Consider the following 13,335-nt stretch of genomic DNA (forward strand, 5'->3'; position numbering starts at 1 on the left):
TGGAGTGACTGTTGAGCTGTATAATAGTATGTTGGAGTACTGCTAGATATTGGTTTGTAATTTGTGATGGAGCCAGTTTGAAGTGATGAATTAAGTATCACACAGGCAGCACATGGCATAACATTAAAGTATATTCCCTTAAGTAATAACTAGTTTTACTTTTTTAAACCTTTCCTTAGTACTTCTGTGCAAAATATACCCAGTGACAGTATTGCTGAAGTATTAAAAGGTTGTATCCCAGTGAAAAGTTACTATATCTACTGTTTGTGAATGTTGTCTAAACAATAATATTGTATTATAACCTTGAACTCTGAGCAGGCATTTGTTACTTTGTAACTTTGCTTTTATGAAAATCTATCTGTTCTATGTTTCGTGAGCTCTTTGTTCCCTTGTGTTCACGTCACACTGAGTGGCATCAGGAAAACTGTTGCAACACTACATGGGTGATTGAATGTGAATTATATGCAGGGCTGTAACAAAGCTTGAATCTCTGGGACTTTGTTCAGTCCAGCTGGATTTTGGCTTTCAATTGTTGGGTGCCAAATAGTCATTTGAGCTTCTGACCCGAAGTGTTTTTACTGTCTTTGGCACTTGTATTCCTGTATTTCCTGCATTTGTGTGGCACAAAATACTGTTCAAAGCATTGGTAATGTAGTCAGTCAGAGGCTTGAATATACAGATTTGCTGCAACTCTAATTAGAAAGTTGTAGATTTTAGAGTATTTGTTTCCAGATTGTGTGCCAGAACTTGTACAGGATAGTTTACAGTCTCAGAAGATTGAATGGGACTAGAATGTTTTACTGCTGCTTATTCAGAAAGCTGTTAGCGATCCTCTTATTAAATGGCATGCACCCCAGCAATATAGAAAGGCAAATATCACTGAGTTTGCAATGACTAACACTTTCAAAGTCCCTTTTTACTTAGTTGGTTCACAGGATAACCTTAATGATTTGTGTTTTCCAATTGTGACATTGTCTGAGGAGAAAAAGGCCATCTTTTTAAAAAAAGATAGTCTTTTCTACACTGCATGGAACTAGCGTTTCCATGAAAAGCAAAGCAAGCTGTGGCAGTTTCCGCAGCACAGTTGGGTACTTGCCAAAGTTTAAATGGATTGTTGATTTTTCTAACTTCTTGCAAATGGCAGTAGTTTATTCACTGGTTTCATTCCAGTGGCTACCCCAGATTGATTGATTTAACTTTGTCATTGGGAAATTGTATTCCTTTTCTAATAAGGGAGATGAGAATTGCACAAATTTTAAATTGTGAAACAAGTTATAAGCTACTTGACTGCCAACAGCCATTCAGATATAACCTGAAATCCGCATATGGATATTTATATACGCACACACACTTCTGCTTGGATTGTTAAGGTGTTTACTGCCTTGTTAAAATCCATTGGTAAATCCAATCGAGTTGATGTTTGTCCAGCTTCTGCTGCCTGCTTTTGGCAGCAGTTGCAGTTTTCTGTTTTACAATGCTCAGCTTCTTCAAGGTCTGCCAAGAGTGTCAAAACTCACTACGCATTGTTCCCACCCTCCCTTATGCTAGAATTCTTTAAATGCACTTTTTTTAAAAAACTGGTTCATGTATGGGACCCACATCTTCCTCATGCTTTTGAAGTTTTCTCTGGTTAAGCATTCAAATGCAGATAACTACATCATGTGATCATCACATTGACACTGATAGTTATAAGCGCAATTGCATTGGCTGGTTAGAGAATTGCTTGCAGAATTACTGAGTGTTCTACTTGGCAGCAAATGGTTGTACTGTAATCCAAACCAACACATTCTACTGTACGTGGATGTCCATTTGACATTAAAAGAATAGCATCAAACTGAATTCTGAACCCTCTAGGTAGCTGATGTCTACTATATTAGATTAACAAACCGCAAGCATCAGTTCAACAATATTGCTGGATGTAGACCCTTTCTTTAAAATTATGTTTGATAGGCAGCTGATAGTTACAAGAGAGCAATTCATTTGATTAATTCTGATATGACTTCACAATTTGAGTTTGTGAACACCAGCAAAATCATGCAATTGAATTTACTACCTTGAGGCTTACTGCCAGACTTTTTTGTTTATGCAGTGCAGTCACTTTTACAGTATTCATTCATTTTTCAAACTGTTATGCAGTTGCTGTAAGTGTTGTAGAAACAAGTGTGACTTAAGCAAAAGCCGAATCTGATGCACAGTAGTGTGTAGTATTTTTTCTTTGCAGTGGGGATATTTTTATTATAGACTTTCTTCATGTTTGCATGGAATTGATGCCTTTTCTTGTTTGTTTTTCCCTCTGCCTCCACCGAAATGTGATTTAAAAAAAAAAATTGTAACTGTTAAATGGATATATTTACCTAAAGCTTTTGCATTGAGCAGATATCCGACTGGTAGCTGAGCTTTAATATAAGTTGTTTTGGTTTTTTTTAAAGTATTCAAATAGATAAATATTCCTTTTTTTTTTTGGAAAGAATATGCTCACACTTGGCGAAGGAACGCCTTGATTTGCTTCAGTAATCCATCAGCCTGACAAAATTTTCCCTAGTTGAGCAAACAGATTGCAGTGACAGCAAGTCTTGGGACAAGCTTACAACCTTCTAATTGAGTTGGACAATTCCTTTGCTTCAGCTTAGCCCCCTTGTGGTTTGTGCTAAACTGTCTTGTAATCCATCTATTCAGCTACAATATTGAACTGTAGGTATTTTTCTGTTAATTGTATACAGAGTTAACTTTTTATTTCTAAGTACTTACTGAATAAAACATATTTCTTGTCTTAAGCAACTTTTACAACTCCTATCAATTGGGTGTGCTATTCTACCCCATGGATTTTCAGATAAAGCAGGAGGATGGAAACTTGGGAATGGGAGACAAAGGGCAAGTAAATAAAATGCAAAACTCTAGGTGAAGCTTGCTAACTTGTCAGTTCTGTAAAATATATCTAGGATACTACTACATCATTTAACTCTGAAATAAATTTGTTGTTTTGAAGACCCATAGGAGCAATGTAGGCATTTAGCCACTGTTGTGGGTCACCCTTAGTAGGCCTCAGTGATTTATTTATTGAATGAATGGATATGTTAAATTTGAGCTCTGGAAAATAGTGAAATATAATTCTTTTTTTAAAAAAAAAGGTCTTATAAAGATGACAGTGTGTTATATTACTCGAAGCTGGTTATATTAGCATGTAATTCCTGTTGTTCACCAGTCTTTAGTTTGGCTATATTAAATCAGTGGTATCCATTCAATATTTTTGACTTTGTGTGTTACATAGTTACGGTGAATGTGAAGTTTAAGTTCCATATTTCCTTTCATTTTGGCTGAGTTGGTGATACTAATCTTGGTATTCTGACTAAGCGTTGTTGGCTCATTAAGTGTTACTTTTAGGCTGAATTCACTAAACAAACACTCAAGTGCAGAAAATCTCAACAGGACAAAGTAGTAAATAAGAAATACAAGTGGAAATGGGACTAAGTTACCTGTGATTATGGGCCATAGTTTGGACATCATTGATCTCTGGTCTCGAAGAGGGGTGGCAGGAAGAGCAGCAGTCAGAATGACTGATCAACAGTTTATTTTCCTGTGATAACTAAATGCAAGTTGTCTTCACTGCGTAGTTTTTTTAAAATTACGTTTTGTCAGGGAATAACTTTTAAATTGCCTTTTTCGTTTTGCAGTTGAAGAGGAGGGATTGTGGGAACAGGGACTGTCTTACGAGTGCCGAACATTGCTTTTTAAGGCCATTCACAACTTACTGGAAAGGTATGTGCTATAATATCCTATCAGCTATTCAGTGGAACTTATTTGCTGTGCCTATTATCAACATACTCTACTGATCGCAACTTTAAACCTATTCCTGATCATTTTGAAAGGCTGGATTGTTTGCAGATATTTTTCTGCTTTGACAGCCAATCTTCCTGATTGAAAAATGTTGTTTGAGGGAAAATTGGGGTGGGGGGTGGTGTTGGCAGGTTGAAGTTTGAGATGAAGAAAATTTGATCTTGTAAATTCTTAATACTTTTTCATTACTAGCATCCTCAAATTTAAATATGAGAAGGCTAGTAATAGTTATTGTGTAGTGTGGAATAGGTGCAGAGGAAATCTCATTACACCTGTCCCAGCAATGCGTCTTAACCACTTGCAGAAGAATTTTATTGCACTCGTGACCTTTCCATTTCCTACACCAGTAATATCTCTCTCGTCTTTGTGTGAACTTCCTGAAGTGTTCCAAATTAGGACTAGTCATGTGTTTTAGACTCTCGCTTGCTTGTAGCTGGGTTGTTATGGGTCCTAAGCTCGTGGCTTTCATTTGAGCAGTACCAGATGGATTGAGCCCAGTTTCAGAAAGCTATGTTGCAGTTCACCACACCACCCCTAGTTACCTACAACATATTTTCATTTTCTCAACTATGAATTGATTTTGTATTGTATCCTGTTGTTTAGATAGAACGTAGACTATCTGCCTTAAATCCCTCCTTCACTCCCCACCCAACTGTATGTTAATCCTATAAATGAAACCCCTTGTCTATTTGCAAATACATTATTTTCTAACTTTAGAAATTTCTTTGGTAAATTTTATGTTTTCATCTCCCTGGAATTTTACTGTTCTCATACAGTTTAACTCTGTACCAGTCTTGGATACAATTGAAGGCTGATAGTGTCCTAATTGAAAGCTGGAACAACCATGTATTTTCTATTCCTATTTTGCCAATTGAATTCTGCACATAAACTGGGCTGCTCCTGTCACTCATAGCTAAATGCTTGATAAGCTAATGTGAATTTTGTATGCAAGGCCGTAACACTTTTCCCATTTTTTTTTTCCAGTTTAGCTTTTTTATTGCAGTTTAATAAATATATTGTGAAACTTGTGTTAGTCACTGATTTTTGATGATTTGAAAACATTGTGGTGTGATTTGAATAGGTCAGCTGCATTTAATTATATTTAATTTACAGTACAAATAAACTAAGCTTAAATTAAAATCACGTGCTTCGGCCAAGAGAAATTTGTCGGAATCTAGTCTGTGTTTCTGGTCTACAATCAATGACCAACTGATAAGTCAGCATTCTATGTGTAGCCCAGGCACCATATAGGATGAACATGTTGATCCACCTGACTAAGTTAGTTGAGTGAGTTATGCCAGACATACATATGGTATGCAGTTATCACTTATGATTGCTAATGACAGCAAGGTAGATATGGACGAGGGCGGCCATTCAGCCGTCTTCAAATCAAAGACCCTTAGCTCCCCCACGGCAACACCTACTGTTTTTCTTAAATGATTCCAGTACTCTACCTGAAAGCCTATGCCATTTATTAATCAGCTTTTGTATGAAATCAGAGCAAAATTTGCATTTTTCCAGTTTAAACCTGACCACTTCTCGGATTTTAATTTCAAGTAATAGTCGCAATTGACTGTTTACATATCGTTTATCATCATGTATATTATAAATGAAGTTGCCCTCTTTTCCAAGGCTGAAAAGTTCCATGTTTGTCCAGTCTTTCCTCATAACCTCCGACAAGGTGGGGGTTTGATCAGCCTCATGGCTCTTCTCTGAATTGCTTCCTGCACTTGGATGTCTCCTTTACGTAACTGACCAGAACTCGGGATAGTATTTAATTATCTGTTCACTAGTTGTGATATGCTTTGCGTACCTTGTACGTCTTGTATCTTGTGCCGTAACTGAAGAAGCATTGCAGATCTTAAAAACCTTGCTGTAATCCAAAAAATATTTTGTTTTTATGTCATTCCTGTAGAGTTTCACATGTATTGGGTTGTGAGATGTCTGCTTTATAGATTTGTTTTTTAACTAACCGTCTGGAATTAAAGGAGTGGTCTTCAGAAAGCTGAGAAACTGCTGTTTTAATCCAAAATTCTAGCCTATTGTGCACATTACACTCATTCTGGCAGTAATGGGGCCAGTTTTAAAAAGGAAAGCTGGATCTAGTGACTTTCGTCGAAGAGAACACAGATTAACTTCAAACATTTATCATTCTAAGTCTACTAATATTCATTATAAGCCTACCGACTCCCACCGCTACCTTGACGACACTTCACACCCTGCCTCCTGTAAGGACTCCATTCCATTATCCCAGTTTCTCCGTCTCCGCATCTGCTCTGATCATGCACCCTACCATGACAGCGCTTTGATATGTCTTCCTTTTTCCTGAACCGAGGATTCCGCCCACTGTGGTTGACGGGGCCCTCGACCGAGTCCGGCCCATTTCCTGCATCTCTACTCTCACCCCTTCCCCTCCCTCTCAGAACCGGGACAGGGTTCCCCTTGTCCTCACTTTCCACCCCACCATCCTCCACATCCAAAGGATCATCCTCCACCATTTCCACCACTTTCAGCATGATGCCACTACCAAACGCATCTTCCCCTCCCCTGTCAGCATTCTGAAGGGATCGTTCCCTCCGCGACACCTTGGTCCACTCCTCCATTACCCCCAACACCTCGTCCCCTTCCCACGGCACCTTCCCCTGCAATCGCAGGAGGTGTAATACCCACACTTGTACCTCCTCTCCCCTCACTATCCAAGCCTCAACCACTCCTTTTCAGGTGAAGCAGGGATTTACGTGTACTTTCAAATTAGTATATTGTATTTGCTGCTCGCAATGTAGTCTCCTCTTCATTTGGGAGACCAAACGCAGATTGGGTGACCGCTTTGCAGAACGCCTCTGCTCGGTCCGAAAGCATGACCCCAAGCTTCCGGTTGCTTGCCCCCCCCCCCCGCCCCCGCCCCCGCCCCATTCTCGCACCCACATATATGTCTTGGGATTGCTGCAGTGTTCCAGTGAACATCAACGCAAGCTCGAGGAACAGCACCTCATTTACCGATTAGGCACGCTACAGCCTACTGGACTGAACATTGAGTTCAATAATTTTAGAGCATGACGGGGGGGGCCCCCTTTTTGTTTTCCGTTATTTTTTTTCTTTTTCTTTTATTTTAGTTTGTTTCATCACTCATTTTTCTTAGCATGTGCCTGCCCACTGTTTTTTTCATGTTGGTGCTTTGGGCCAGGGCTGTTCATTTTTCTATCCATTAGCACCCTCTCTGCACTAACGCTTTGTCTTTCAACATGCCATTAACATACCGTTTGCCTTTGCTGCGTGACCTTCTGGTTAGTTATTCTGTGACTCTGTCTTATCAACACCTTTTGATATCACCTGCCCCACCCCTGTTTTATTTGCTTAAAACCTGTTGCATTTCTGACCTTTGCCAGTTCTGATGAAGGGTCACTGACCTGAAACGTTAACTCTGCTTCTCACTCCACAGATGCTGCCAGACCTGCTAAGTATTTCCAGCATTTCTTGTTTTTATTTCAGATTTCCAGCATCTGTAGTATTTTGCTTTTATTATAATTCTAAGCAATTTGAATAAGAATTTTCAAGCCAGATTTTTTTGATCCACCAGGATGCAAATGGGAAAAATTGCAAATGATGGCAATTGGAAATGAAAACAGAAAACGCTTTTTAAAAAAAAAATCTGTCAACTTCTTTAGAGAACAAAACCTCATTCATGTTTCAGGTATAAGTCCCTGCCTGAAATCCTCGAGTTTGGAGGAAGGAACTTGCATCTAAATATTAACCTGTCTCCTAACATGCACTGACAGTATATTTCCAGCACTGAACGTAGATATGCTTGCCTTTTTTCCCCTGCTGAATTTACTGACTTGCTGAGCGATTGATATCTTGCCCATTTGTGCTCGAGCATAGAGTGTTGATAGGCTGTTCGCAGGAGGGACGGGGGCAAACTGTATAATAGCCAAGCCTTATTTTGACTACGTGTTGTCTACATATACATTTGCATCGGAGGTTACCGTTCCTTTAGCCAGGGCACTGAGGCTAATTATAGTGCTGTTTTGTCACCTGGCTGAGATTTGTTAACTTAGCAGAGAAAATTTTATTTTGTGTTTTTAAATATTGATTGACAATATTAAATGTTGTTCCAACTAGATTTCCATACTTGAAGTGGGTGTGGTGCTAATGACTAAAATAGGTACAGTGCTCGAGTTTAGAAATTGTTCCCTCCCTCTGTCTCGCACTCTTCTCTCCTCTGCTCTTCCACCACCCCCCCACCCTGAGTCAAAAACCGTCCTGCTTGCTTTTCTACTTCTCTCCCTCCAAAAAAAAATTGTTGAGCAAGCATGTTTTAATAAATTACTGTAACATTGAAAAACCAGTTACAGCAGCTGCTGATGAGGGGATTTGGTTGTGATTAGGTGAAAAGTGGCTTATGGTTAAGACCAACTGCTCCTTGCATCTTGAAAGAGGGAGTTTGTTGAGACTCTTCACACTAGGGAGAAAAAGTGATGATCCCATTTTAATGCTCACAGTCGTGCCCTCCACCCAGAGAATTGCACTTGCCAATCTGAGGAACACTAAAGCTCAAAATTCCTCTTCCAATCCCCAGGTCTTGCAGGCCTAACCATATTGTATCGGGTACATTACGATTTTCTCTCGACACTTTTTTCCCTTGCCAACCACCCATTATGCAAAATTCCATTCTGTGAATCTTGTCAGATTACACCAATTTTTCCTGAACAGCGATACATAGCTTTCATATGTTATTTTTGTTCTTCTCCGGTACCCAATTAAAAAAAAACACACACAGGTGTTGATTTTATATTTAAACCTCTCTTCATTATACAATGTTTACATCTCTTCTGCTCCTGTATAATGTTTTCTGTCCCAGTCGAATTCCTTATTTGCCTGTAGCTTTTCCTGTTTTTTTTTGTCTTCCTTTCCATGCTGCCAAAACACTAGCTGAGAAGATTTCAGAATCTATTATCCAGTGAATCCTACTGGTAAGAGTGTGGACAGCAGGCGAAGACAGAATTGGATTCTCCTTAATGCCTCCCCACAGTTGAATAGCCTGCTCCCATTTGTGCATGCATAAAGAATGGCCACTAGGATAGGCAGCTGGAAGGTGACTGACTTCCATGGACTTGAGCTAGCAAGAGTTATTCAGATTAGCCATCTGGATAACACCTGCGAAAATTCATTACAGCCTGTGCTACTCTTTCAGGAGAGGATTGAGTGATAAAAATGAAGAATCCACAAGTAGATTAATGGCTTATTTGCCTTGTCTTACAATTGCAAGTTTACTATTTAAGTAGGAGAACCTGCTGTTTCAAATAGAATGCAGACACTGTATTATCTCCATGGCCAGCTGATTAATGTCAGGCCTGGCTTGAAATTACTTTGCTTATGCCATGACTTTGTAGCTATTTCAAATTAACTACTTATATTTGAACTGATAAAGCAAAACATAAATAGATGTCACACATATTGCTGCTATTTCCAGCAGTTAGAGGCAACTGTTAACAGTCAAGTTCAAAAGTTACCATGTTACCTGTAGGAAATTCTTCTGTACTTTGTAACAAAAGCAGGAGTAACATGAAAATGTTCGCATTTTCTGGGAGGAAAATACTGGCAGTGTCAATTTTGCTCTTGTGATAGATAGCACACGGTGTTTAAAACCAAGACAAGGTGTTGGCTTTCTCAGAGTGCAGCTTGAGGTTGTAACTGCTAAAGTGCCATAGGTGAACTCCAGGCACCTTGGGTCCTGGCCCCCTGCCCCATGTATAATCTCAAGCTGAATTTATTCAAGATCTTGCATCCGTAAGTTCCAGAAAATAATCAGTAAAGCAAGTGACCAAGATCACCCTCTGGCCACCCAAATTCTGTGACTTCCAGTCTATGCCATCTGTTGAACCTGTATTGGGTATTGATGAGCTTTTGTGGTGTGCCTCCGTTAAGATAAATTGTACAAACCTCTTGCATATACAATCTGTTTATGAAAAGCTAGAAAAACAATGAGCAAGTAAAACTGAATGCAAATATTCTTGACAGCTTTTCAATGTATTTCATATTCTTTAATGATTATCCCTTGAGTTTCAAAATCAGTGACTGAAATCGCATGTGCATTTGACTTAATTTTTGAAGTAGAATGATCAATAGAAGGGCAACTGCAGCGAGTTTTAAATAACTTTTACAATAGTGTCGTTTTTCTTTTTGCAGCATTTTCTTAACTTTTCTTTCCCTCACTTGGGTCTCTCCATGACCTGTTTGAACTATTTCAAGGAATCTGCCACTTAGTCTAGAGCTGATAATTTGAAAGTAAATGTGAACTTGGATTAAATATATTTTTGGCCTTCCCTTCTCTGGGGAATGGCTGGGTGTTTGCTCAGTGTGTCTCCTGTGTGGTGAGCTTGGCATGTTGAGCTGGAACCCAACTCCAAACAGGATCAGAATTTCTAATTTCTTACATTATTTCTTTTCTAGGAAAGAAAATCAGTTTGAATATTTGCAGTGACTTGCAGAGATTTCCAGTGGTGCAGTTCAGAGTGCTTTGATCTATGACCTTGTGTTCCTTTTATTTTCTTTCTGAAAGATGCCTGTTGAACAGGAACTTTGTGCGGATTGGGAAGTGGTTTGTGAAACCATATGAAAAGGATGAGAAACCGGTGAACAAAAGGTAAGAATAGTGACTTTTGCAGCAGAGCTACTTTTTATTTTATATACATCTGTGGAATTCTTGACTGAGAATTTGGGTTTCACATTTTGCATATGCTGACTTTCATTTTTGCTGAAATTTCGACAATCGACTATACTTTTCCAACCTGTTTGAATCATGGGTTAGACATTGCTAATCTCTAGAAAATTTCTAGCCTCCACTGTCTCTGGATAGATCTGACCTTTGAGTTTCTGTTACCTGGCCTCTGAATTCCTAGGTGAGTTGTTTTCTCGTGTGTGCGTGTGTGTATATGTATGTATATGTGTATATATATATATATATATACAGTCTGCACCTGTGGGCCTGGTCCTGTGCATCCATCGGGCCAGCTGAGGGAGCATCCACCCGTGCGCCGTGGCAATTGCATACTGCTATAACCAAGAGGAACCACCCCTCCGTCCCCTGCTTCAGAGCATGGGCAGGACAAATGTGAGAATGGATAGATATTATGACGTGTTGCTTGAATACCTCCTGGAATTATAGAATATTCATTCACAGGCTTTCCTTGTATATTGTTGCACCCCATGTTCAGTTCCTGCACTGTGGAAGGGATAGACTTGATGGCCAAATAAATTCCATGTTCCCTGACGAGAATGGGAAAGAAGCATAAAATCGACAACCATCAAACTATTTTCCCCTCTGAAAGCTAGTTGACTGCAAGCCAGCAGAATGTGACTAAAACTACAGACTACTGTCAGTCTGGAGTCTATGATCTTTGGTGTTGTGGTTGAAGATTCTATCAATAAACAAAAATATAATTGGTTTATCAAAAATTCCAAACACATTTAATTCCTTCATTATTGCTTAATGTATCTTTTTACACCCAGATGGAATGGATATAGTGTTTAATGTTGTGATATGCATGGTCATGTGTGTGTTTGTAGTTTGTTCAGAGTTATCATTGGTCCCTAATTTCTGTCTTTAGTTTTGTGGCCTTGTTCATTCAGATCTTTTACAAACTTCATCAAAACCAGTTGGAATAAAGACCCTCTTTCCTTGGTTTGCAACTTTAAAATTTCAGTTCTCATTATGTGGCATTTCACAAGGAAAATTTAAAAATAACTTTGAAAAATGGAATCTTGCCAGTAATGCTATTTTAAAGAGCAAACCATTCAGGAAGAGTCATGATTTAACTGACTTTTTTTAAATTTTGGCTGAAGCAATGGGAGGGGTTATTTGTATTTTCTCTGAGGAAACACAGTTGAAATGGCCAGGTTGTTAAGCTACCCTTTTGTTTAGTGAAATGCCACCGCACATATCCAAGCTTAACAACTGCACTAATCTGTTTTTCCTCTGAAGTTGGTAGTATTCAATATATTAAAGTGAATCAAAGTTAAATGAAGAGGAAGAATGATGTGGGCAAATGGACTGCTGTGATAACTGAGCCGCATAGACTAGGAAAGCACGTTTTGATTTGAGCTGATAGCTGGAGTTGGCTGTGGCTTTAGTACTTTTTGGTGAAGGAAAAGAATAAGCCAGGGTTCCTCCTGATTTCTATCTAGTGACCTCTGCTGGAAAGTGAGCCAATGGATATCTAGTGAGGACCAAAATGACTACAAAGCAGTTATGAGTGGTTTGGATGTGCATCTAAACCACAAAACCAAAGCGGGAGCATTTGATGGTGTCTGTCTGAGCCCTGGAGGCAGGGCTACAGTGAAAGGATTTCCTGTAGATAGGCTTCACATACAATTTTTTAAATTAAAAAAAAAAATAGATTTTGGCTAGGTCGCTTCATATAGTTGATGAAAAATAAAGGGTTATGACCTAATGGCAGCAGCTTTTGTTTTGCAGTGGTCTGCAGCTGGTTACCAGAATTCAGTCTATGGGATGTTGAGAGTTAATTTTAAAAAAGCTGATTTGGAAACCTCATGCATATGATGAATTTTACTCCTTATTAACTTGGAGACTTGCATTCACTGCACCATCTGGAGCTTTTATCAAAGAATCACAGAATTGTTACAGTGCAGAAGGAGGCCATTCAGCCCATCGTGTGCGCACTGGCTCTCCGAAAGAGCAATTCATTCAGTTCCATTCCCCCGCCTTCTCCCCGTAACCCTGCTTCAGTTGAACCTGCCTCCACCACACACTCGGGCAGTGCATTCCAGACCTTAACCACTCACTGTGTGAAATTTTTTTTCCTTGTCACTTTTTTGCTTCTCTTACCAAATACTTTAAATCTGTGCGCTCTCGTTCTTGATCCTTTCACAAGTGGAAACAGTTTCTCTCTATCAACTCTGTCCAGACTCCTCATGATTTTGAATACCGCTATCAAATCACCTCTCTGCCTTCTCTTCAAGGAAAACAGTCCAAACTTCTCCAATCTATCTTCACAACTGAAGTTCCTCATCCCTGGAATCATTCTCCTGAATCTTTTCTGTGCTCTCTCCAATGCCTTCACGTCTTTCCTAAAGTGCAGTGCCCAGCACTGGACACAATACTTCAACTGAGGCCAAACTAGTATCTGATACAAGTTCAACATAACTTCCTCTTGTACTCTATGCCCCTATTAATAAAGCCCAGGATACTGGATGCTTTATTAGCCACGCTCTCTCTGTCCTGCTGCCTTCCTCCCAGGTCCCTCTGCTCTTGCTCCCCTTTCAGAATTATACTCTTTATTTTATATTGTCTCCATGTTCTTCCTACCAAAATGAATCATTTCACGTTTCTCTGCATTGAAGTTCATCTGCCACCTGTTTGCCCATTCCACCAACTTGTCTATGTCCTTTTGGAGTTCTACACTATCCTCTTCACAGTTCGCCATGACTCCAAGTTTTGTATCATCTGCAAACTTTGAAATTGTGCCCTGTACACCAAGATCT

At 39.3% G+C, this 13,335-nt stretch overlaps 1 protein-coding gene across 2 annotated transcripts in view; it reads left to right on the top strand.

The window, feature by feature from the left end:
• The window catches only part of med13a (mediator complex subunit 13a), a 178,956-nt gene that overhangs the window by 35,658 nt on the left and 129,963 nt on the right, over positions 1–13,335 (top strand). For both annotated transcript variants that reach the window (XM_068010720.1, XM_068010721.1), the window contains exons 3-4: positions 3,672–3,756; positions 10,394–10,477. In XM_068010720.1, coding sequence (XP_067866821.1) covers positions 3,672–3,756; positions 10,394–10,477 — 169 coding nt within the window. The remainder of the gene's footprint in view (positions 1–3,671; positions 3,757–10,393; positions 10,478–13,335) is intronic.

This window comes from Heterodontus francisci, chromosome 30 (assembly GCF_036365525.1).
Source record: "Heterodontus francisci isolate sHetFra1 chromosome 30, sHetFra1.hap1, whole genome shotgun sequence".
Taxonomy (NCBI): domain Eukaryota; kingdom Metazoa; phylum Chordata; class Chondrichthyes; order Heterodontiformes; family Heterodontidae; genus Heterodontus; species Heterodontus francisci.